The sequence below is a fragment of the Podarcis pityusensis genome (genome assembly GCF_964106645.2).
Source record: "Podarcis pityusensis genome assembly, chromosome: 2".
Lineage (NCBI taxonomy): Eukaryota > Metazoa > Chordata > Lepidosauria > Squamata > Lacertidae > Podarcis > Podarcis pityusensis.
Genome location: NC_138029.1, coordinates 38,736,903 through 38,762,251, shown reverse-complemented (window position 1 = coordinate 38,762,251; position 25,349 = coordinate 38,736,903). Strand labels below are relative to the sequence as shown.

General features: G+C 40.2%; 1 protein-coding gene across 1 annotated transcript in view; it reads left to right on the top strand.

Annotated features, from left to right (window-relative positions):
- Positions 1-25,349, top strand: part of LOC308470374 (myosin-1B) — an 87,183-nt gene that overhangs the window by 25,074 nt on the left and 36,760 nt on the right. Inside the window, exons 1-32 of the mRNA XM_080993566.1 lie at positions 3,384-3,477; positions 3,704-3,744; positions 7,485-7,720; positions 7,809-7,952; positions 8,585-8,741; positions 9,651-9,678; positions 10,455-10,569; positions 10,654-10,746; positions 10,887-10,950; positions 11,036-11,134; positions 11,236-11,339; positions 11,579-11,717; positions 12,994-13,112; positions 13,220-13,369; positions 13,967-14,137; positions 14,629-14,932; positions 16,184-16,245; positions 17,209-17,296; positions 17,392-17,509; positions 17,897-18,020; positions 18,105-18,241; positions 19,107-19,362; positions 19,801-20,043; positions 20,147-20,323; positions 20,410-20,555; positions 20,657-20,747; positions 20,832-21,221; positions 22,350-22,476; positions 22,956-23,074; positions 23,682-23,878; positions 24,223-24,406; positions 24,516-24,681. Of these exons, the coding sequence (XP_080849692.1) occupies positions 7,517-7,720; positions 7,809-7,952; positions 8,585-8,741; positions 9,651-9,678; positions 10,455-10,569; positions 10,654-10,746; positions 10,887-10,950; positions 11,036-11,134; positions 11,236-11,339; positions 11,579-11,717; positions 12,994-13,112; positions 13,220-13,369; positions 13,967-14,137; positions 14,629-14,932; positions 16,184-16,245; positions 17,209-17,296; positions 17,392-17,509; positions 17,897-18,020; positions 18,105-18,241; positions 19,107-19,362; positions 19,801-20,043; positions 20,147-20,323; positions 20,410-20,555; positions 20,657-20,747; positions 20,832-21,221; positions 22,350-22,476; positions 22,956-23,074; positions 23,682-23,878; positions 24,223-24,406; positions 24,516-24,681 (4,516 nt within the window). The 5' untranslated portion in view covers positions 3,384-3,477; positions 3,704-3,744; positions 7,485-7,516. Of the gene's footprint in view, positions 3,478-3,703; positions 3,745-7,484; positions 7,721-7,808; positions 7,953-8,584; positions 8,742-9,650; positions 9,679-10,454; positions 10,570-10,653; positions 10,747-10,886; positions 10,951-11,035; positions 11,135-11,235; positions 11,340-11,578; positions 11,718-12,993; positions 13,113-13,219; positions 13,370-13,966; positions 14,138-14,628; positions 14,933-16,183; positions 16,246-17,208; positions 17,297-17,391; positions 17,510-17,896; positions 18,021-18,104; positions 18,242-19,106; positions 19,363-19,800; positions 20,044-20,146; positions 20,324-20,409; positions 20,556-20,656; positions 20,748-20,831; positions 21,222-22,349; positions 22,477-22,955; positions 23,075-23,681; positions 23,879-24,222; positions 24,407-24,515; positions 24,682-25,349 lie in introns of the transcript that reaches the window.

Genomic DNA, 25,349 nt, shown 5'->3' with positions numbered 1-25,349 from the left:
AGTATGTTACTAGGTATTCACATCATAATGTTATATCAAAGGGATCAGCTCTAGACTGAGCACTCTTTTAGGGGTTTATAATCTGGTTCCAAACTGAAAATACATACAATGCAAATGATATGAACCCTGGATGTGAGTTAAATAGGAAGTAGCACACAAGGAAAGTAGTTCAGAATAAATTGCATGTATTTGTGCAAAAATGCAAATTAACACAACCTATACACTTTGAGCAAATATTGCTGGTCAGAACAGGACTTTCAATTTCCGTCCAGCTGTCCCCTCCCCCCAGCTTCAGAGAGCCCCCCCGAAGTTCCACAGTAGATTTTGGGAGTACACAGAGTACAGTGGGCTGTAGCAGGGAGAAGATGAAGGAGAAACCTTGTTGTGTGGTGGACACCAGTTCACACTATGTTGAATCTCACCCAACATCTAAATATTGGGTTTCTGGTAAGTCTACTGTTAAAACAAATATATATAAAACTGGGGTTTCTTGTCAAAAAAGTTTGCCTTGAAAACAGAAAATATTTACCAGAATGTCTGGAAGGAAGGACAACAAACGTTATGCAGAGCAGACTACTGAACTACCAAATACTATAACTGGAAGGTATTTTCTGTAGTGTTTTAAACAGTATGATAATCACACAAAATATAATATACCTCTCATTCTTTTTTTGATCAGTTACTAACTCATTGGATTTTAATTCTGCTTCTGGTTTGGGCCTATATAGGATATACATGCTGATACAGGATTATAGTATACATTCTGTGTCAAGTGTTCTTAAATTTGAATGCAGCTGAATCACAACTGTTCTATACAGTACTGTATAATTTCATATGTTGGGTTTTTTCAAGCGGGGGGTGGGGGTGCTGCTAATTCACTGTGCACACAGTCATGGCAAAAATAAGATGGCATAAACTGGGGGGGGGGGGACTCTTTATTATATAAGAAGTCTGTAAAAAAGGGAAGAAACTTCTAGTAGTTGCCAATTAAATAGCTTTTCCATAGCAAATAGTTAATAGACTCCCTGAAAGACCCTAGAAAAGACATTATTTGTATCACCAAAAACATCTGTACTTAAAACTACCTGTGCAGGGTCTGCAGCAATCACTGGTGATTTATTACTTAACAGAATTTATGCTTAAGTAATATTTGTATTTTCCTATAAATTAAGCATTTAACCAATAAGTAGTTTTCATCTGTAATTGCTTTTGTTTTAGCAAATGCTTATTTTTTTTCAAAGTTGTTGTTCCTTTTCATCTTGAAGCTACGAAAAAGACTTTTGCTCCTTCCATGTAGTTCTGGATATTGTTTTACCATCTTCTAAATCCTCTCCAAATTGTTTGCATATCTAAACTGTCACCAGTATCCAGGCTGAGGATCATCTAATACCAAGCAGTGCATCGTTGCACTCTCACCCCTCTCCCAATCTAAATTATACCAGCACAAATCAAACAGCCATTGGTTGCACATGTGGGCTTGAAACAAAATACACAAAACTGTAAGAGAGGTCCTTTCCACTTGTTTGACAATATGGTGTTATTGTGGTTTATGTGGAGTGTGCAGTCCTTGGGTGTGCAAGAAGTGAGAAACCATCTTAAAGCAATTATTATGTTCACTACCACAGAACCTAAGTCCTATAATGCATGTCTCCAAAGCTCTGGGAAATGTCCCCAGTGACCAAGTCATGTTACAACTTTTAGGGGGTGGTCGCAGATTGTGATTAAGGTCAGGGAATGGAACAAAATACCTGGGAAACCTATCCTTACAACTACTAAAACGCTACTCATAGCTCAGTGGTACAGCTCCTAGTTAGCAGCTATCTATCTAAGCAGATGAAAAAAGACAGGAAGGAGAGACTATTGAAGGCCAAAGGTAGGTGAATGTCAAGTATGAGGGATCTACTTCTTTTCCCTAAAACCTCAAGGTCCACCAACTAGAACCAAGTGAAAAATAGTGGCTTAGAAAGAGGGCAGATGCACACTTAGAATTGAAGATCAGGACATCTCTGAATTCAGCATAGTCCGTAAATTTGCTTTCAGTTCCAGAAATTTCCACGGCCTTTTTTTGGGTGGGGAGGAGGAGTGGAAGTTGTGATTGTTGAATAATAGCAAAACAGAAATCCTTGTTGATCTACTACACTTCACTCAGAGATTAGCCTGTAGATCCCTAACTACTTTCTCCTCATCGCTGTTGTGGGCACCCTCCTGGCCTTCCAAACCTGAACTCCTGGCCTTTCAAACAAACTGGCAGTGGCCAGATAAAAATGGAAGCAAAAGGAATAGCTCCCAGATTGGGTAGGGAGAGTGCAGTGGGGTGATGTTAGGCTTCCTCAGGTTTACATCTGTGGAAGAAGTTAAAGGGAGAATGCAATACACAAATAAGGACTTGGAATAGAATTATATCCAATTGTGGTGTCCCACTTGTGCAAAACATTTCTGCATGTGCATGCAAATGGGACCTACTTTTCCACCCCACCCCCCAAAACCCCATTTCTCTGGATGGTTGCAGGATATTATGGAGCAGATTATGGAATTAACTGTGTTGCAGATGAAGAAGTCCCATTTGTATCCACTGGTGCAACAGTGGATCTCACTCATAGAATCTTCAATGCAGCATAAGTGCCTCAGGATTTTTACGTCCAACTGACAGCTCATTCACTTTTTTGTCACTTTCATCTCCTTCCCAACAACCTTTGCCTTTCAAGACAGGAGTTACCCTTCACAGCCTCTTCATTTGGACTCTATTGCAGAGCACATGCTCTCTATAACTAAAATTCTAGTCATGGTCTGGAGGGTTTATGAGCACAGTAGTTGTCCAGAATGGTAATCATAGAAGGGATGCCAAGAGTCTTAAGCCTCCAATTCCTTACCCATCATCACGTCTGTTTATCACTGTCTGAAAATAGTGGACAGAATTCCATATTTTCATCAAATGATTTTAAATGCTTCAAGATTTTTGAGACACCAACATTTGCTGTAATAAATTTTGTCAAATTATTTTTTCTAGGTGTTTTTTTAATCTGTGTTTGGTGCTAGTACTAGTGAGGAAGTTATTTATCATTTGTCCTCTGCTTAACCTTTTAATTGTTTAGCATTCCTAAGTGCAGATAAATTATTTTAAAAAATAAAACCTAACCTAAAAAACAAAAATAAACCGTGGGGCATGTTAGCTGTGATTTTCTATTTGGATAATTTCACTGAAAATATAAGAAGCCAGTGAGTCCTATAAAATATTTTTAGAAATGATACAAGCACTTGTAGTAATGGAGTGTCTTGAATATTTCTAATCTAAATATATCCAAGGATAATATGAGTAAGAATGATGCTTGCAGTCAACTTTGCCAAAACAATACTTTGCCAGAAATAATTGGCCTGACCTATGCCAGAGGAGGTGCTATACCCTGAGCAGACCTTATAAAAGAGTTCCTGGGACCTATCTTGTCTTTGATCTGCCTGCTCTCTGCATACAGCTTCAAGGTAAGTCATGTGCAGAAACAAGGGTTGCAGGGAAGGAGTAGAGGCCTGAAATTCTTCACATCCCAAGTCACTTGGTCACCTCTGGAACTAATTTATGTGTGGATATTCAAACCTGCCCTGGAATTCAAACCTGTTCTTTCATCTATTTCTTCTCTCTCACCTATTCTTGGAGCTTTTTTGGCAGCAATTAAAAGAGGTTCATCTTTATTTATTTATCTTTTTTCAGTGGTAGCCAGCCTCAAGCCTGCATATAACACCTTGCACAAGGTAAGCATGCTAATCCCCATGGCATATTGAGAGTATAATATAAAGTATAAATGCTCTTGAAAAATTATATTTATAATGCAATTTATGCCAATACTAGTTACATGTCGAAAATATAATTTGGAAACTGGAATTTTTGTACAGTGGTACCTCGGGTTAAGAACTTAATTCATTCTGGAGGTCTGTTCTTAACCTGAAACTGTTCTTAACCTGAAGCACCACTTTAGCTAATGGGGCCTCCTGCTGCTGCTGTGCCGGAGCACGATTTCTGTTCTCATCCTGAAGCAAAGTTCTTAACCTGAGGTAATATTTCTGGGTTAGCAGAGTCTGTAACCTGAAGTGTATGTAACCTGTAGCGTATGTAACCCAAGGTACCACTGTATAGATGAATTAATGTAGAAAAAGAAATGCAAACGTGCAATTTCAAATTAGTGATGATAAACAGGAGAGTGAGAGTGGTGTAATGGTTAGAGTGTTGAACTAGGTGTTGGGCCTGGAGACTAGGGCATGTTGAATTTTTCAACTTTCAAATCCCCCAAACGAGGGGTGCTAAAAAGTTGCAACATGACTTGTGAATTCAAAAGATATTTTGGTCACATGAGAATCGACCAAGAGAGTGGCCAACACCTGGCCACTCCCTTAAATAGGCTGGGAGTGGGCTGCTCACAGCCCCCAAGCCCCAACCTCCGATTGGCTGAGGGGGCACTGCCCACCCTTATCTGAGGGCCCAACGCGGCAGTGCCAGCCATCCCCTCCCTCAGCTGCCCCGAAGATGGCAGCTCCCTGAACCCACCACAGCCGCCCACCTGGAGTCCTAGGTGAGCAGATATTTTGGCTAAATTAATATAACTTAGCGTAGCTTGCTAAATAAAATGTGTGTAAAATTATAAAGAAATCATTAAAAATGGTTGCCAAGTACTTGCAGTCATATTTATTTATATATTATACATATTTTACACTACCTGACACTTTCAGAAGGTAAAATTAAAATTCTTTGGTTTCCCCGAGAACAGCTTATTTGCTTCTTAATCAAACGTAGACTAGCCAAGCTAAATGTTGTCCAATCACAAATATAGCTGATTTGAATTCCTCACACCCAAAAACATATTTTTAAGCCCCATCACTGAAGAAATTTGCAAAAACTAAGTTTCACCCCCTAAAATGACACACCTTACTGGGAGTCCAGGGTTCGAATCCCACTTAACCATGAAGCTCACTGGGGGACATTGGGCCAGTCACTGCCTGTCAAGTCTAACCTACCTCACAGGGTTGTTATGAGGATTAAATGGGGAGAAGGAGAAACAGATACATCACTTTGAGATCCCTGGAAGAAAAGGTCGTACAGAAATGGAATAAATAAATAGGTAGGTAGGTAGGTAGGTAGGTAGCCCGAAAATGCGTAACTCAGAAACCTGTAGCACAAGTTTTTATTGGAACAAAAGTCTGATACTTCCATCACTTTGAGATGCTCAATAGAAGATAGTGTTTCAATCTCTCACACTGGATCTAGATCTAATAAGGAAGATGTATCAGTTGCTTACCCAACCTACATTCTAAATGATTCTTCACTTGTAGACTTGGAGCAAGATGATTTACTTTTCAAATTCCTGGTAGGACGCACGGGGATTGTTTAAACACCGAAAGCTAAAGAAGGTTGAATTTTAATTAATGGCTGCAAATACTGGGAATTGTATTTCCCCCCACCCAAAAAATGGTAGAGCTCAAAAAGAATGAAATACAAAACTCTTTCCAGAGAAAAGCACAGGGGAGAGTTGCTTGCCTTTCCTACATAAATTTCAGAGTTCCTTCCCTGCTTTCTTCCTGTCTTATCAGAATAATTTGCATACAGTGGTACCTCGGGTTAAGTACTTAATTCATTCCAGAGGTCTGTTCTTAACCTGAAACTATTCTTAACCTGAAGCACCACTTTAGCTAATGGGGCCTCCTGCTGCTGCCGCCACGCGACTTCTGTTCTCATCCTGAAGCAAAGTTCTTAACCCAAGGCACTATTTCTAGGTTAGCGGAATCAGTAACCTGAAGCGTCTGTAACCTGAAGTGTATGTAACCTGAGGTACCACTGTATAGCCAAGGTAGATTCACGCATGAGGCAAGGCAAGCACGCAGGAATCCATAGGGGCAGCACCTGCTGCTGCTGTGGTGGCAGCGATGACTGTGGCACACCCCTTGGCGGCTGGCTCTGCAGCCTCCTGAGCAGCTCCTGCTGGTCTCCTCCTACCCCTAGGGAGTGGGGCTGCCTTCTGACGTTTTCTGAGCTCTGCACCTAGAATCATAGAATCATAGAATCATAGAGTTGGAAGAGACCACAAGGGCCATCGAGTCCAACCCCCTGCCAAGCAGGAAACACCATCAGAGCACTCCTGACATATGGTTGTCAAGCCTCTGCTTAAAGACCTCCAAAGAAGGAGACTCCACACCTGCCTGGTGTGATTCAGAGCAGGCCCCTTCCCCACCCCCATGGCAGCTTTTGATTCCCACTTCAACTATTGGGTAAGGGTGATTTGATCCCCAACCCATTCCAGTTGTAGATCTTAACCCTGCCCCCCCCCGCCATTCCCAATGTAGATCTTCACTCACACCTTCTTTCTTGGAAGGAGGCTGTACACCATTTTGTGGTTCACCTCAGGTGCCAAAATGTCTCGTGCCAGCCCTGCAAATATGCAAAAGGAACATTTGCTTCTGAATGCCAGTTGCTGGAAATTGCAAGTGGGGAGAGTGCTGTTGCAGTCAGGTCCTAATTGTGTGTATCTCATAGGCTGGTGAGAGCAAGATGCTAGACTAGATGATCCTTTGGTCTGATCCAGCAGGGCTTGAATTAGATGCACCCAAAACACATGTTGTATGTCACTGAATTCTTGTCTTCCAGAGTAATGCCCAATCTTCATTCTCTATTCTGCTGTTTTCTTTATTAGAAACAGAATTGGCTTTTTGCCTCCTAAATTCTCAGTATACAAGGTCTTGCTATATTATTTACATTCAACCAATACTACTCTCCTTGGAATACAGATATAGAAAGCATCTAGCCCAGGAGTCTAGTCTATTATGTCTTGAAGTAGCTCTCCAAGGTCTTCCCCATATTTTCTCTTAACTGGAGACGCCAGAGATCAAACCTGGGGCCTTCCTTATATAGGCAAAGCTTGTGTTCTGCCACTGTGGCTAGGGTAATTTTCCAGACATACAACCTCTGCCCAATGGAATGCTTGGTACTTGACACAGTAGGATCTTGAGCTCTACAGATCAGCATATGGGATATAAAAGTCTCATAAAAGCAAATTTTCATGTGTCATTGAGTAGTGGCCACAGAAAGTTATATACCCTGAGATAAGGAAACCGACAATTCATCTTACTAAAGAGGAATATGCGTTCACGTGTGCACTTCAGGGTTTTGCATTCATGCTGTTTTCCAACCATTCCAACAGAGGAATACAGCCCAGATGCCAATTTGTTTGTGCATCCAAATCAGATTCTCCTCACTGAATTAAACTGGGAAGCTCTTGAGTGTAGGGTGCTCTGTATACACAGATGTTGTATCCATATTTTTTCTTCCTTTAAATGAAGCTACTTCCATAGGAAAAAAGGAAGCATTGGATGCATCCTGAAAGACCTATGCATGCATAAGCAGTTACTAAATAAAGGTGATGGAAGGTTAAAAACAAAAACAAGTTAATACCATTGAAAGGATTATATTGATCCAATAACACGATGGAACATTTTCTCCCGTTTAGTGTTGTTGAGCTGCCTTCTATAAACTGCAGCCATGTCATCAGACGCAGAGATGGCCATCTTTGGGCCAGCTGCCCCTTTTCTCCGGAAACCAGAAAAGGAGAGAATTGAGGCCCAGAACAAGCCCTTTGATGCAAAGAATTCAGTCTTTGTGTCAGATCCTAAGGAGTCTTATGTGAAGGCCACTGTCACAGCCAGGGAAGGAGGGAAGGTCACAGCCAAGACTGAAAAAGGAGAAGTGAGTAGAAGACAACAAATGCATTGTTATAATTGCCTTGCCTCTACTTTTTAAGATGCCATAAACTTGCCTTTTGTTTCCTTGGCAGTCTGTGACTGTGAAAGAAGACCAAGTCTTTTCTATGAATCCTCCCAAATATGACAAAATTGAGGACATGGCCATGATGACCCACCTCCATGAACCTGCTGTCCTGTATAACCTCAAAGAGCGTTATGCAGCCTGGATGATTTATGTGAGTACAGTCCTTGTCTTTTATTTTTTTTGCTTTCTGCTAATGCGGTGTTGTGGTCTCAGATTAGGTAGATCTGTGTGCTACCCTCTAAAGCTCTATTGAGACCTCTGTGGATCACCTCCCTTGTTCTTCAGTCCAGCAAGTGATAGGAAAAGGCTGGCTTTACCTTTGCTCTTTGAAGTGATTGTAGTCTCAGCACCATTTCTCATAAGAATCAGGAAAAGACGTGCAATAATTTTATTAAAACTTAAAAAGTTTTACTATTATCCTGTTATAATCTTGTTTCCTTCTTTGTGATTAAACATTTGTTCAATATTTGGGATTTTTGAAGAGGACATACACTTGATTTTTAGAAATCCAAAATCTGTCAAATAACAATACTGATATAAGAACGTTGCAGTTTTTATCTTTCTCCTTACTATTTACGGATAAATTATATGTTTGCCAACTTTTAGTTTGGCTGGAAGTTTTCAGAATTTAAGTCTATTTCTTACTTTATTTCCTTTCATGCTTTTCACCCTCTAAAAGAAGGAACTCCTTACATATTTTCCACAAGAGCAAAAGAATATAACAGTATTAATAGAAATATTACTACAAGCAGATTAATTGAACTAGTTCTGTTCTTCTTCCAGACTTATTCAGGTCTCTTCTGTGTCACTGTCAATCCATACAAATGGCTGCCAGTGTACAACCCAGAAGTGGTAAATGCCTACAGAGGCAAAAAGCGTCAAGAGGCCCCTCCTCACATCTTCTCCATCTCTGACAATGCCTATCAGTTCATGTTAACTGGTAAGTAAGTGAAAAGCTTTGGGAACAAATAATGTTTTCCTCAGAGGACCTCAGTGTCCTTTCACAATGTTGGATTAGTGCTGGTGACTGCATTCTTTATTCTGCTAATAAAATCATGAAGCTCACTCTCGCCACCATCTCCTAGCTTAATATGCCTGGCATTATGTGAGGATAAAAAAGCCGAGAATTGGAAAACACTTGCACATAGTGAATATGCTATGCAAAGAGTACTGTATTATGTTAGAGGCTTAAACTGAAGATTTTGTGATATCATTTTCTCTTTCTTTGTTCATAAGCCTTTCCTACCTGCCAACACAGTTTTGGCTTCCCTAACATCCAGGATCCAAAACATATAGCCAATGAGGTGTTTGGATTAGGGATGGAGCAGAAATGTATTTGGCCTGCTGGTTAAAGTAAACCAATGTAATCCATAGGTTCTTGATTTATATGCATGTTAGAATGCAGCTATCAATCAGATCACACAAAATGAACACAAAAGTATGTATTTTACATTAAAATGCATGAAATAATTTGGATTTTGGCATAAAAATCAAAAAGGCTTACAAAAATGCATATTTTATGGAAAGAATGTGTTTAACATGTATAAAAGGTATTCAACTTAATGCATTTTTGCTCATTTTAATAAAGAACTGCAAAAATCAAAAGTGGAACAGAACAGAAAGGCTGATCTACCCATCCTTAGCTTAATGAAGACCACATAGAAACCATTTTCTTAGGATTTAAAATATGTGAGACTGGGAGTTCAGATGATACTTAAAATTATGGGGTTCTACTCCTCATGTATTCTTGGACAGATGTAGGTGCTTCTACACACACACACACACACACACACTGCTTCATATTATTTTAAAATTAAAAGTAACTTTTTAAACAATTTAATATTTTCAGATCGTGAGAATCAGTCTATTCTGATCACGTAAGTATCCTTTCTAGCTTTTTTCTGTGCAGACTTTTGAAATGGAAGCAGGGTGCTGTCATTGTATTAAGGAAAAATCATCCCAATGCTTAACATGGGACAAAACTATATTCATAACTTAAATGGCATAATAGTCATAGTTCTAAGAAACTTTGGAAACTGCAGTTCTGCAATAGGAGCTACTCAGCAGTTTCCAAGATTTCTCATGAAACTGAAATTCCGAAGTCTGTTTGGGAAAAGCCATAGCAGTTAAACTGGTATAAAACCAATGTAAGTTTAAAAGTCCATAGCATATAATTATAACCATTAGAGCAGACGTGGCTAACTCTTGGTCTGGTGACCTGATTTGTGCTGTAAACAAATTTTGGCAGGGGTGACTTAAAAAGGGGGAAATTAAAATAGACCCAGCACAGGGATGGATGGAGATATTTAAATTTCTCCACTCAGCCCAGCACCTGAATGAGATGTAAATCACTCCCTCCCCAGTCATCAGATCAATCCTTTGATGAGCAGGGAGGGGACAATAGGCCCCTCCTCAGCTGATCTACAAGGAACACCTGACGAGAGGGAGGCTGTGTGTATGCAACAATGTGTGTGCAAGAGTGTAGTAGGATGGCCACAGCTACTTTTAGCCACATATTTGGCTAGCATGCAGTCCCTGCAAGGTTGACCAAGAGTAAATGTGGCTTCAGGCAAAAAATGTTAGCCACTTCTGACCCATTGTTGAGAGACTTTCCCCTTGACTATTGGTTTCTTGTCCCACCTTTCATCAACAGTGGAGAATCTGGTGCTGGAAAGACTGTGAACACGAAACGTGTCATCCAGTACTTTGCAACAATTGCAGCCACAGGTGAGAAGAAAAAGGAGGAGGCCACAGCAGGCAAAATGAAGGTAAGCTTTGTGTCACAAAAGGATGAAATGTGGTTTTGATGCAGTCTCTATATAATTAATCTTACAATAATACATACATTGCAGGGTACCCTTGAAGATCAAATCATCAGTGCCAACCCCTTGCTGGAGGCTTTTGGAAACGCAAAGACTGTGAGGAATGACAACTCCTCACGTTTCGTAAGTCATCTGCAGAACCTGAACATAATAGTTGGCCTTTAAGTGTAGTGCCTTATCATCATACACAGCAAATCTGTAGTAACCTATATGCAGAATCTGCCTCCTAGAATTTGTAATTGCCTATCTTTTCCTTTTTAAAGGGTAAATTCATCAGAATCCATTTTGGTGCCACAGGCAAACTGGCTTCTGCTGACATTGAAACATGTAAGGGCTCCTTCTTTAGATGAACTCTTTGTTTGTTGGTTTGTTTGTTTGTTTGTTTGTTCATTCTATTTCATTACCTTGCCAGATTTGCTAGAGAAGTCCAGAGTTACTTTCCAGCTGAAAGCTGAAAGAAGCTACCACATCTTTTATCAGATCATGTCCAACAAGAAGCCAGAACTAATTGGTAAGAGGCATTTGTTATAGTGGCTGCTGCTGCTGTTGCTAAAATCTTGTGCTGATGCTGGATTATGCAATGGATGAAAATCTGTGCTTCTCCTTATTCAGAGATGTTGCTGATTACTACCAACCCATACGACTTTCACTTTGTGAGTCAGGGTGAGATCACTGTTGCCAGCATCAATGATCAAGAAGAGTTGATGGCAACTGATGTAAGTAACTTATAGAATGGAATATATGGAACTTAATTAGACCAGTTTTGGGCTGAATTTATTCAACAGAAATTAGATGTCTTGGGGTGAGGCATTCTAGAAATGCTGGGGTTGATGATGTGTGTCTGCGTGGGGGGGGGGGGATCACAGTGCACTAATAGCCGAAATGCTCTTCCTCCAAATGAAATGGTAATTTGAAGGGCCAGTTATTGCTCAGCATTTTAACTTTTGATTGATAGGAAGCCATTGACATCCTGGGTTTCACTGCTGAGGAAAAGACAGCCATTTACAAGCTAACTGGAGCTGTAATGCACTATGGGAACATGAAGTTCAAGCAGAAGCAACGTGAGGAGCAGGCTGAGCCAGATGGCACTGAAGGTATTCACAAAGTATCTCTGTTATGGCATTATACTTGGGGCCCTAAATACAATATGGATTGTGTGTGGATATGAAGCAGCAATTTACATAGTCTATTAATAAGGTATTGTTCTTTATTATGACTATTTACCTCACTGATTAACAAACATGTTGTTAGGTGGCCAAATCTTAGAATCATAGTATTGTAGAGTTGGAAGGGATCCCAAGGGTCATCTAGTCCAACCCCCTTGCAATGCAGGAATCTCAACTAAAGCATCCATGACTGATTGACATCCAGCCTCTGCTACAAAGCTCCAAGAAAGGAGAGTCCATCACCTCTCAGAATCTACTCCACTGTAGAACAGCTCTTACTGTCAGAAAGTTCTTCCTGATGTTTCTCAGAGTCTCCTTTCTTGTAATTTGAATCCATTGTTTTGGGTCCTAGCATCTGGAGCAGGAGAAAACAAGCTTGCTCCATCTTCCGTGCAACAGCCCTTTAAATGTGAAGATGGCTATCATATCTCCTCTCACTCTACTCTTTACCAGGCTAAACATACTCAGTTCCCTCAACCACATAAGGCTTGGTTCCCAGACCCTTGATATCATCTTGGTCGCCATCCTCTGCACATGTTGCAGCTTGTTAATATATTTCTTAAAAGGTGTTGCTCAGAACTGGATACAGTACTCCAGGTGTGGTCTGATCAAGGCAGAATAGAGTGATACTATTACTTCCCTTGGGGTGTATGGAGTCTTTGGGGATGGGTAGTACTTCTGGTTGGGGACACATGTTGCTCCTTCTGGGGTAGTTTGTCCTCCTTTGGTCCCCAACCTACACTCAGCTCTCACCTGTGGCTCCTAGAAGCTGTCAGCATGCGACAGTGGCCACACCCCGAGAACAGCTTTGACTGGCCAGCTAAACCAGGTGAGGATAGCTGATAGGTCTCAAACCCTTTGAAAGTTAGGGTCTTCCCCTGCATGTGAAGACAGACTCCAGAAGATTGAACGTTCAATACCAATAGTGGGCCCAATGGTCAAGAAGGCGGTTACTGCATGTGCTGTAGAGGGAAGTAAGGGACAAATGGGGCTCATCAACCTGGGAAAGTAGCTCATCTAGGAGAACCATTTGATTGATAATAGTGTAAGTGAAACTGAACAATTTAGAAAAGATTCTGAAACCTATATAATTTTGAGGTTAATGATTGTCATAAGTAGAATCTATGTCAGACAAGCAAAATATATTTTGATAAATTATGGTCTATTTGTGCTGATAATCCTTTCTTCTTATGTTTGTGTTCAGTGGCTGACAAGGCTGCCTACCTCATGAACCTCAATTCAGCAGATCTGCTGAAAGCTTTGTGCTACCCCCGAGTCAAGGTCGGCAATGAATATGTCACCAAAGGCCAAACTGTTCAGCAGGTGAAAATCTATGAAATGCTGGATGCACCACTTGATTAACTACTATTCCTCGGAGGTTTGGTCCTCTGCTTTGTATATTAACTCCAGTTTGTATCATGTTATTCTAGGTGTATAATAATGTTGGAGCTTTGGCTAAAGCTGTCTTTGAGAAGATGTTCTTGTGGATGGTTGTTCGTATTAACCAGCAACTGGATACTAAACAGCCAAGGCAATACTTCATTGGTGTGCTGGACATTGCTGGCTTTGAGATCTTTGATGTAAGTGAATGGAACCTTGTCACAACGAAGGTGGATCCCCACTCCCCAGGTCTTTTAAAATCTCCTGGAATGTTCCTTCTGAAATAACCTGGTCAGCTTGTAGCACAGGATGCCAATTCCCACAACTGTACTGCAATGGACTGACTGGACAAGCTTTGCAGGTGGTAATAACTCATCTAAGTAGCACAGATTCATAATTTCAAAAGATAGCTAGTATACAGGGAAGTCTTGAGAAAGTGTTACTAGAGAATGATGAGGTCCAGGATAGCTCCAACATTGCAGAAGGACCTCAGTGAAGCTGACAGCACACTTAAAATGGGTAGGGATAAATACACAGAAGTTCCTCTGACCCCATTAATACTACTTCTATTTATAGCATTTTTCTTCATCTGTTAGGTCCACCTATGTAGTATATTTAATCCAAGTTAATGTGTAATGGGTGGAATTCTTTCAATCAGGTTAAGGGTAGCTTAGGTAGACATGCAGGTGGAAAATAAGCATATGGGTGGAAAATATCATGAAGTACTGTACCTAGAATTGAAAGTGGGTCGCACTGAGTTGTACTCTTTAGAATAAATGTACTCTTTCCCCCACTAGTACAACAGCCTGGAGCAGCTGTGCATCAACTTCACTAATGAGAAACTGCAACAGTTTTTCAACCATCACATGTTTGTGCTGGAGCAAGAGGAGTACAAGAAAGAAGGAATTGAATGGGAGTTCATTGACTTTGGAATGGATTTGGCTGCCTGCATTGAACTCATTGAGAAGGTCTTTTTAAAAAGTTTTTGTTAATCTTGCATACAATGTAATTAAGCAGTCTTTAAAGTTTGAAAGATGTGTCCTTACTTTAAACAACAAAACAGCCATTTTATTTAATTTAAATTCATTCTTATAAAATAGTATTTGCTTGCGACATAAAAATAACGGGAAGAGAGAGGGTCAAATCTGCTTCTTAGTGTCTCATGTAAAAATGCCTTGATATGGCATTTTAGAAACTCTTGCCATACTCAAAATACAATCATTCAACAGGAAGCCTTACAGAACAATTCTTGACTGTCATTGTGCAATGAAATCCCGACCTTAAGTTACATATTTGCAGAAAGAAACTCTTGCTTTATTTCCCCTCATTAAAATCACAACACAAGGTGGCTGGCCAAAAAAACCTATCCCTATGACACTTGCTTGCAATAATATATGCTAATATTACAAGCCAACAGCACACAAGTTATAAAATCTTGCTTTCTCTCTGCTTCTTATAGCCAATGGGCATTTTCTCCATCCTAGAAGAAGAGTGCATGTTCCCCAAGGCAACGGACACTTCTTTCAAGAACAAGCTCTATGACCAGCATCTTGGCAAATGCAAGAACTTTGAAAAGCCCAAACCTGGCAAAGGCAAGGCTGAGGCTCACTTCGCCCTGGTCCATTATGCCGGCACTGTGGACTACAACATCAGCGGATGGCTGGACAAGAACAAGGACCCCCTGAATGAAACAGTTGTAGGACTGTACCAGAAATCTTCAATGAAGACATTGGCCTTATTGTTTGCAGACCGCCCTGCAGAAGGTAATTCATGCTGCAATTTGCAATTGGCTCATGAACATAACCCTGAATAGGAAGGAACCTAAGTTCAGTAACAGCAACCATTTACTGGGAGTGCAGCAACACCATCTGCATATGGCAAAACCCAGTCAGTCTGGTTGAAGATTCAAGAAGGGCTAAATCGCACAATGATTTTAAACCATCAAATGTTAAACCATCAAATACTTTGCATACACATCATACATTTAAAGCACACATGCAAGAATCCTGGGAACTGTAGTTTAAGGATGCTAGAAATTATAGCTCTGTGAAGGGAAAATTACAGCTCTCAGGAATCTTCTTTTTTTGGGGGGGGGGGGAAGCAATGTACTTGGAATGTATGGTGTGTGTGCACAATGGCAGCTCCTCTGGTTTTTCTGAGGACCACTCAACTAACACTTCAGCATATCTCTGTTCCAAATATTATTTCACATTCACCCATCACATGTCTTTAAATAATCCTACAAGAATCATAACCTTCCAACCCTCAGAGTAAATATGGTGACAATATATTATTATGCTTAGGTCTGGAAGTCCCCCCACCCCCGTACTGGGAGCAGCATTTGCAGCCTCGTTGCAGCAGCAGGGTAACACACAGTCACATTCTGGTGTGGTTGTTTTCCTGCACCTCTCATGTAGGGAACAACGAGGCATTGCAAAAGTTAAGAAGCCAACCAGCATTAGTCTGGGCTCCCTGTGAACTGGATTTCCAGGGAAGACCTGGGTGAAGACTTTGCCCATCTCGGTCTGCTCTGGGAGTATTTAAGAATCTGTGGCAGGGTGAGGGTTGACCATTTAGGGGGACCATTTACTTTGAATTTGCTGTGGGTTTTTTTTTTTTTTTAAAAGTTTCTGTTTTCAGAGCCAGGAAGGCATTTGTGCTACAGTCAGTTGACTGGCCAGGTCTATGGGTTTTGCCTGCCTCATAGCAAACTTTATGGTGGAAGAGGGAGACCCCCTAAACTTTAGTCAGCTGGAACAGTTCATCAACCAGCAGGCAAGCTGATTGATCTTCCTGATAAATGCCAAATGCTTACACCAAACCTGTTGCATCTGTAATCAATAAAGTTGTCACCTAATTTGAATCCAACACACTCTCCCATCCTTGTCCTTGGTCTGTGCACTCCACTGCTGCCTCACTGAACCTACAGCCAAAAATGTAGTTTATACAGAAGAATAACACATAAAATCCCTGATGTATATGTTTTAATTATAATATTTTTTATTATTATTCAGAGGGAAAGAAGGCTGCAAAGAAGAAGGGTTCCTCATTCCAGACTGTCTCTGCTCTTTTCAGGGTATAGTAAAATCTTGGCTTAAGATATTTGTAAGGGGAGAAAATTCTGATTTCTTAGGGCTGCCATACGTCCAAGTTTTCCCGGACATGTCCGTGATTTTGGCAGCAGAAGTGGCGTCATGGCGGATTTTCGCTGAGTCAACAAAATGTCTGGGGAAACCCAGACGTACGGCAAGCGGGGCGATTATTTGAAAGAAATGCTTTAAAAATCCTAGAAAAGCCTGTCCTTTTTAAAGAATATTTTGGGAATATAGCAACCCTAGATTTCACAATCACAGAACACCAGCATGCCTCTAAGCACAAGAGAAATGTATTATAGGTGAAGGCTGAAATTCTGTGGTAGAGTACATTGCCTGTGTACAAATGACCCCCGTTTTTATCTTTGCTCAGGAAAGACTCTAGTCTAAAATCCTGAGGAACTGCTACCAGTCAGTGTAAACATTACTGTGCTAGACAGACCAATATTCTGACTCAGTAGAAGGCACCTTTGTATGCTCTGATAGATCCATCAAGAGTTTAAGAGTCCAAGACTGCTTAGTCCTAGAACAGAAAGCATGCAACTGAGCTTCTTGGAGAATGGGCAAGATAAATGTGATAAATAAATTATACAAAACACTAGGTCACTGCATTCTAGTCTAGCTGAAGTCTCACAATGGTCTATGATCTGGAGATTACCAAGGCAAACGTGAACGTGCCCAAGTCTTTATCACTAGAATAGTGCAGTTTGTGAATCGGACAAGGATGATTTTTTGAAAAATCCACCTAGGTATCTAGGAGCAACCCCAATTTGTGCTCTCAATTTGTCAGAGGAAGTATGAGTCCAATCAGGTTAACCACACACCAATTTCATAGAGGTTTTTCAGAGTCTTTCTCTAATTTTTCTTACTACCTATGGGAAATTTAAAGGAAGTTTTGCATATGTGTGTGGAATTTGTTAACCAGGCTCTGGCTTCTAATTCCACAGGAGAACTTAAACAAACTGATGAGCAACCTGAAGAGTACTCATCCACACTTTGTGCGTTGCCTAATCCCCAATGAAACTAAAACCCCTGGTAAGACACAGAACTCTACTTTGATTTTTAAAAAGAAAGATGTGATGCACCAGTTGTATACATTTTGGTATTCATATCTTCTCTTATTTTCTAAGGTGCCATGGAACATGAACTTGTATTGCACCAACTGAGATGTAATGGTGTGCTGGAGGGCATCAGAATTTGCAGGAAGGGATTCCCCAGCAGGATTATTTATGGTGACTTCAAACAGAGGTCAGACTGCCCCCCAATTATTAACCAATTGGTTGTTTGTAGTTGTTTTGCCCCCCCTCCCCATCAATAGTTTTGAGTTGCTTTTTGACTGTTTCTAATATTGCATTATAGCAGTTAGACCACGTTTGGACAAAAGGCTTAAGGAGGGGAAATGCCATCAGTGACAATTAATAGTCCTTGCATGAAGAGATTACAAGAAGGCCCCAGTTAAATTTAGCCTCAGTTAAATTTTACTAGTCTCCCTGATTTAGGTAAATGGCCATTAGGAATAATATTTGTTTAAACATTTACAATCAGATGCTAAACCGGATGGACCATTGGTCTGACCGAGTTCCATGAACATGGCATCAAATCATAAGCATCTTTATCTTCCACTTCTTCTAACAGATATAGAGTTTTAAATGCAAGTGCCATCCCCGAGGGACAGTTCATGGATAGCAAGAAGGCTTCTGAGAAACTTCTTGGATCTATTGATGTTGACCACACCCAATATAAATTTGGCCACACAAAGGTAAATTTAGTTTTTATTACAAGACTGTAAAATTAGAGTTTGTTGAGACAGTGACCAATACTTTGTAATATTTTCTTTTCCCAGGTCTTCTTCAAAGCTGGCCTTTTGGGTCTTCTGGAGGAGATGAGAGATGACAAATTGGCACAGCTGATTACACGTACACAGGCTATGTGTCGTGGCTACTTAGCAAGGGTGGAGTTCCAAAAAATGATGGAAAGGAGGTAGAGTTTTGCCATCTGTAATAGAACTCATGACCACACTGGCCTATCATGTTAATATGCCCTACACAAGGATTACAAATAATAACATATATAAAATACTCTTTGGGCTACTCTCCAAATTCTGTGGCAGATTCTATGTAAAACTTGTAAGAAGTACAGTCGTACCTTGGTTCTCAAACTGAATCCGTTCTAGGAGTCTGTTTGACTTCTGAAACCATTTGAGAACCAAGACACGGCTTCTGATTGCCTGCAGGAGCTTCCTGCAGTCAAGTGGAAGCCATGCTGGACGTTCGGCTTCCGAAAAACATTCAAAAACTAGAATACTCACTTCCAGTTTTCGATTGTTCAGGACCTGAAAAGTTTGAGTTGCAAGGCGTTTGGCTTCTGAGCTTCCACTGTATACCTTTAAAAAGGACTGTGTGTGAAGTGGCACTAAGTGGCAGTTCTCTTAACATTTATTAGGTTTGTATTAAATTTGAGTGTAAGAAGTATAAAAATAAAGTGACAGCTATGCCAAAGAAGCATAATGAAATTTGAACTACTTTATAAAATAGTCCTATTTTTGGAAGCTTTATTTGATAAATTTCTTCATATACCCCATGTGCTCCTGAAAATATCAACCCCTTCTTTATAAAGAAAAAAAATATATTCATTTTTCTTACTCCTTCTTTGAGATATAAACCTACACTTACTCCCAGATAAGTGTAGTTAGTAGTGCAGTCTAAGACCTGTTTTGCAACTGGACAAGAATCGGACAGTTCATATTTCTTATTAGGAGAGTCACAAAAGAATTTCATTAAACACTTTGATCACACTGTTGTCGTTTTCATCATCAAGGTTTTATTTTTTTGTCTGGTTGTTACAGAGAATCCATCTTTACTATTCAATACAATGTCCGTTCATTTATGAATGTGAAGACTTGGTCTTGGATGAAGTTGTACTTCAAGATCAAGCCTTTGCTGAAGAGTGCTGAATCAGAGAAGGAGATGGCCAACATGAAGGAAGAGTTTGAGAAAACTAAAGAAAGCCTTGCCAAAGCAGATGCCAAAGTGAAGGAACTGGAAGAAAAAATGGTTTCTCTGATGCAAGAGAAGAATGACTTGCAACTCCAAGTCCAATCTGTAAGCATTGTTGGTAACATACATTTTTCTTCACTCTAGACTAGTTTAGGTAGAGGAATTCAGAAATTGCAGGAGAAATGTGGCTATGTTTAATAAATCTGTATATCTTATATACATACTACATATCCTCTACGTAATAGTTCACCACAGTCAAAGTTAAATTGGACATAAGTATTTTTTTACACATATATAGTATACTGGTGAATATAGTTTATTTTGGTATTTGATATACCAACATAACCAGTGTCTATTAAAGAGTGATTTACTTGAACACTGAAAGAATATGGCCTTGAATAGCTTAACAATTAGTTTTAAAGGTGAGGCCATGTGCACATTCCTTTGTGTAAGTAGATTCTGTGCAAGAGATCTGCGTGTGCATGAACTTCTTAAGTAGGATAATAATATTATTGCTATATGACATACATTTTCCCTGTATAGGAAGCTGATGGCTTGGCAGATGCAGAGGAGAGATGTGACCAGCTGATCAAAACCAAAATTCAGCTGGAAGCTAAAATTAAGGAGCTGACTGAACGGGCAGAGGATGAGGAGGAAATGAATGCTGAGCTGACAGCCAAAAAGAGGAAACTGGAAGATGAATGCTCAGAGCTGAAGAAAGACATTGATGATCTGGAGTTAACACTGGCCAAGGTGGAAAAGGAGAAGCATGCCACAGAAAACAAGGTAATGATCATAATGTGCTCAGATCTGCAACCAATAGTCAGAATGTTGTATTATCATTCCAGGGTGGAATGATACATTGAATCTGTTTGTTCATTTCTAAAAGGTGAAAAATCTCACTGAAGAGATGGCAGTCTTGGATGAGACCATTGCCAAACTGACCAAGGAAAAGAAAGCCCTCCAAGAGGCCCATCAACAGACCTTGGATGACCTGCAGGCAGAGGAGGACAAAGTCAATACTCTGACCAAAGCAAAGACCAAGCTGGAGCAGCAAGTGGACGATGTAAGCACCAACACATGCAGAAGAATAACTGTGGGGCTGAAAGTAGTATTAGAGTGACAAAGTCTTTGTCCCTTCTTTGTCTTTAGCTTGAAGGGTCCCTGGAGCAAGAAAAGAAACTTCGCATGGACCTGGAAAGATCCAAGAGGAAACTTGAAGGTGATCTGAAGCTGGCCCAGGAATCCACAATGGATTTGGAGAATGATAAGCAGCAGCTGGATGAAAAGCTTAAGAAGTAAGTATGGTTTACTGTCTAGAAGACCTTTTGGGAGCTCTTTATGGCACCCAGCCCTCTTTCAATTTGACTGAGAAAACCTTGTGTTTTGTTATGAAAAGGAAAGACTTTGAAATCAGCCAGCTACAAAGCAAAATTGAAGATGAACAGGCCTTGGGCTCCCAGCTTCAAAAGAAGATAAAGGAGTTACAGGCAAGTCAAGCACATATTGACTCCATCATATGAAAATCAGTTCATCAGGGAAGACTCTGTTAATGGCTGCTTCTCTTTCTCTAGGCCCGTATTGAGGAACTGGAGGAAGAGATTGAGGCTGAGCGTGCATCTCGGGCCAAAGCAGAGAAGCAGCGGGCTGATCTCTCCAGAGAACTTGAAGAGATCAGTGAGCGTCTGGAGGAAGCTGGTGGGGCAACCGCAGCTCAGATTGAGATGAACAAGAAACGTGAGGCAGAATTCCAGAAAATGCGCAGGGACCTTGAAGAAGCCACTCTGCAACATGAAGCCACTGCATCTGCTCTCCGCAAGAAGCATGCAGACAGTGCAGCTGAACTTGGGGAACAAATTGATAACCTGCAACGTGTGAAACAGAAGCTGGAGAAGGAGAAGAGTGAGCTGAAGATGGAGATTGATGACCTTGCCAGTAATATGGAGTCAGTTTCCAAAGCAAAGGTATACTGCAGCAGTATATACTTTCCTTTAGCTTTACCAGGTGGAGGCACAACATACAGAATTCACAATCTTACATGGAAAGCCAGTATGCTGTAAGGTTGTAAGGTTGGAGAGTTGGACTATGACCTGGGAGACCAAGGTTTGGATTCCCCGCTCCGCCATGAAGCTCAGTGGGTGACCTTGGGCCAGACCTCTCTGGGTAGCTTCTTAGCCTAATCTACCTCACAGGGTTGTTGTGAGGACAAAATGAGGAGATGAAAACCATGTATACCACATTGAGCTCCTGGGAAGAAAAGGTGGTATATAAATGTAATAATAAACACATGGTTTGGGGATATAAAGAGATTGATACGTGGGTTACAGTAGCACCCATTCAAGTACCTAAAAGCAAAAGCAAAATACTCATATTAAGCAGATGGAACAGTGGATAGTATATTGGATTTTTATGTAAGAGAGCAGCTTCTAAGTTTTTTTGTATAGGTCTACACAAAACTTTATTTATACCTTAAATCTACAAAATGTGCTTAGAGCAAATGATCCACCTGGCTCATGCAGGGACAACCAGAAGAGTGTCTGGAGTAGCTGTCATTTGGTGCCATGTCTATAATAATACTGAATTTTTTATTTATAAAAATATTTGCATAAAGTAATTTCTTTAAAAAGAAATTCAAAGTAGTTTACAACAATTCAAAATTACAATTTACCAACTATTACAGAAATTATTCCATAATAGCAAACATAAAGCATGGTCACCTAAATAAGCACTATCTCAGTGCTGTTGTGATAAATATTATTTATCCCTGCCCCCACTTTCCTGATACTTCTTCCCAATGTGTATCATACTGTAATGTGACACTGCTCTAGTCAGATTATTTTGATAAATTATGTGGGGAAATGGAAGAGGAATTCACTGTAGCACTAAGTGAATTGCTTCTTCAGTGCAAGCATATCTGCTTGCTATCCCTACCACCACCCAGAACCAGTTTGAGGGAGCATGCACAGGTGGAGAGGGGAAAGGCCTGTTGTGCTAGTGGAGGTCAGTGTGCAGGTTTCTGCTGGCAGGGCCAGTTAGCTAAATCTGGCCTCAGCTGTTTTATATAGCTATACACTTTATTATTTCACATTTAGGCAAATCTTGAAAAGATAAGCCGCACTTTAGAAGACCAGCTTAGTGAACTTAAAGCAAAGGAGGAACAGAACCAACGCACTATTAATGACCTGACTGCTCAAAGAGCTCGTCTGCAGACAGAAGCTGGTAAGAAACTGAAAGTAAATTATTTAATGCTGCAATTCTTAGATCCAAAGATTGCAAAGTACCAATCTACCATGTCTATACTATCCAATTGAATCTTAACTGCACATAAGTTTAGGGCAATGCTTTTTCCTTTTCTTGCAACACGATTTCATTATGAAATCTGATTCTATGATTGTTTTTTTGAAAGTAAGTTTCTCCAGCTGCAATAGGACTTGTTAGCAAACGAGTGAGGTTTATCTAAGTGTGGCTAGTCATAGTTTATAACTACTAAGAAAAATATTTTATGAATAGTGAACATGATTAATTTGTTGTTACAAATAAATTAATGCATTTGTTGTTATAACCATCAAGGTCATTTCAACCACCGCTTAAAAAGAAATATGTACATACTATACAAAATATACATAGATCTATACATACAGTAGATACATAGATAATATGTACCGGTATATATTCCATTTAATCCGTTCTCTTTTCAGGTGAATTCTCACGCCAAGTTGAAGAAAAAGATTCACTGATTTCTCAGCTCACAAGAGGCAAGCAAGCCTTTACCCAACAGATTGAGGAACTAAAGAGGCAGCTTGAGGAAGAGATAAAGGTGTGTATTCTGTTCAACATTGCAGACCCTCTATCACAGTTCTAAACAACACAGGGCCTCTTTCTCCTATTCAGTTATTGACACCCATGTGCATTCTGCAGAAATCCTAATTATTCTCATTTCAGAAGCTCTAAGGTTGCTCAGGAAACTTCTCTAGATATCTCCCTATGGTGGTCTCTCTATTCTTTCATTCAAATGGGCAAAAGATTGCATGTGCTTACCTATCTTAGGCTGCTTGCAAACTAGGCATTTATTCTGGTATAGCTATGATTCGTTCACTCACATTTGAAGGAACAACCACATCATGACATCAGCATTAAATCGCTCTCTTGTGTTTTCTCCACAATTCTTCCATCTCTTTGGAGAGTCAGAATAGCTGACTTTGGGAGCAAGAGCAGAATACTGGCATAATAAGTGGGATGTGGACAGGAAGATGTAAAATGAGGCAGGGATGACATGTTGGAGATTTCTCAAATTTTTGTGTATTTCCTCAGGGCAGCTAAAAATAAACATTAAAAATGCAAATGCAATAGACACTATGCAACATAACAACAGACATGGGTAACACCCTGACATTCATAACTACTAAATTCTTTCTGTATTTCAGGCCAAGAATGCACTTGCCCATGGTTTGCAATCTGCCCGTCATGACTGTGACTTGCTCCGGGAGCAGTTTGAAGAGGAGCAGGAAGCCAAGGCTGAGCTGCAACGTGCCATGTCTAAGGCCAATAGTGAAGTTGCTCAGTGGAGAACCAAGTATGAAACAGATGCCATTCAACGCACAGAAGAGTTAGAGGAAGCCAAGTAAGTACAAGAACCAAGAGCAAGGGAGAGAAAGGGAACTCAAAAGTAGAAGAAAGTATGCCATTGTGTAGATGGAATTGGGGGAAATAGTTATTTGTATCACTCAGTGAACAGAACAGGTCACTGAGTAATTTGTGCTAGGCTCAGAGCAACAGATATATTGTAATAATGCAATCATATCAGTGTTGACATGGAAGGAGCTGATGACATGGCAAGACAAAGTTTGAATGGAAAATCAAATTTGTTTTTGAGACCATTCTCAGTATGCATGGACCATTCTCAGTAAGCCATTTATTATATTGGATGATTAAGAATCACTAAGTGTTGTGATCACATTTCTCTAGGAAAAAGCTGGCTCAGCGTCTGCAGGATGCTGAAGAACACGTAGAGGCTGTGAATTCCAAATGTGCTTCCCTTGAGAAGACAAAGCAAAGGTTACAGAATGAAGTGGAGGACCTGATGATTGATGTGGAAAGGTCCAATGCAGCCTGTGCAGCTCTAGATAAGAAGCAGAAGAACTTTGATAAGGTACTTTTGGCCATAATTTGAAAGAAAACTCAGCACATTGCAACAAACCCTCAGGTACACATGAACACATTTCTTATTTCTGATGTTTCTTCTTTCTGGTGTTTTGCAGATTCTGGCAGACTGGAAACAGAAATATGAGGAAACACAGTCTGAACTGGAAGCTTCCCAGAAAGAGTCTCGCTCTCTCAGCACAGAGCTCTTTAAGATGAAGAATGCTTATGAGGAATCTTTGGATCACTTGGAAACTCTGAAGCGTGAAAACAAGAATCTCCAACGTAAAACCACTTTTTCATAATAACTGCAAAAAAACTGTGAAGTTTGTTTAGCAGAGCTGAAGCAGTAGATCATAAGGATGGGATATCTCATACAGTCCTTCTCCCCAAAGCTAGAATAGACACCCGTGTGCATAAGAGTTCACAATGAGTGTCTTCACAACATGCAGTTTTATTATGCAGTCTTCACAAGGCTTATGAGGAGCCTTACATTTTAGGTCATTAGTGTTGTATAAAATTAAAAATAAAATAGGTCTGACCCACAGGGCTGCAATCTAAAATTATGCCAGTATGGCATAACAATTAGAGTGCTGGACTATGACCTGGAAGACCAGGGTTTGAATCCCCACTAAACCATGAAGCTCACTGCGTGATCTTGGGCCAGTCACCATTTTTTAGCCTAATCTACCTCAAATGGTTGTTGTGAGAATGAAATGGGGAGGAAAAGAACCATGTACACAACATTGAGCTCCTTGGAAGATACAGGTGGTATATAAAATGTAATAAATAAATTAATATAAATGAATGAATAAATGAATAAAATAATGCTAGTACTATAATAGTTCACTCCAAATAGTGGAGCTGGGATGAATAACTGAAATCCTCCTTCCCAAACCTTCCTACATCTGTTTATTATTAGCTGCATAAATACTATTAATCTCCTTTCTCCT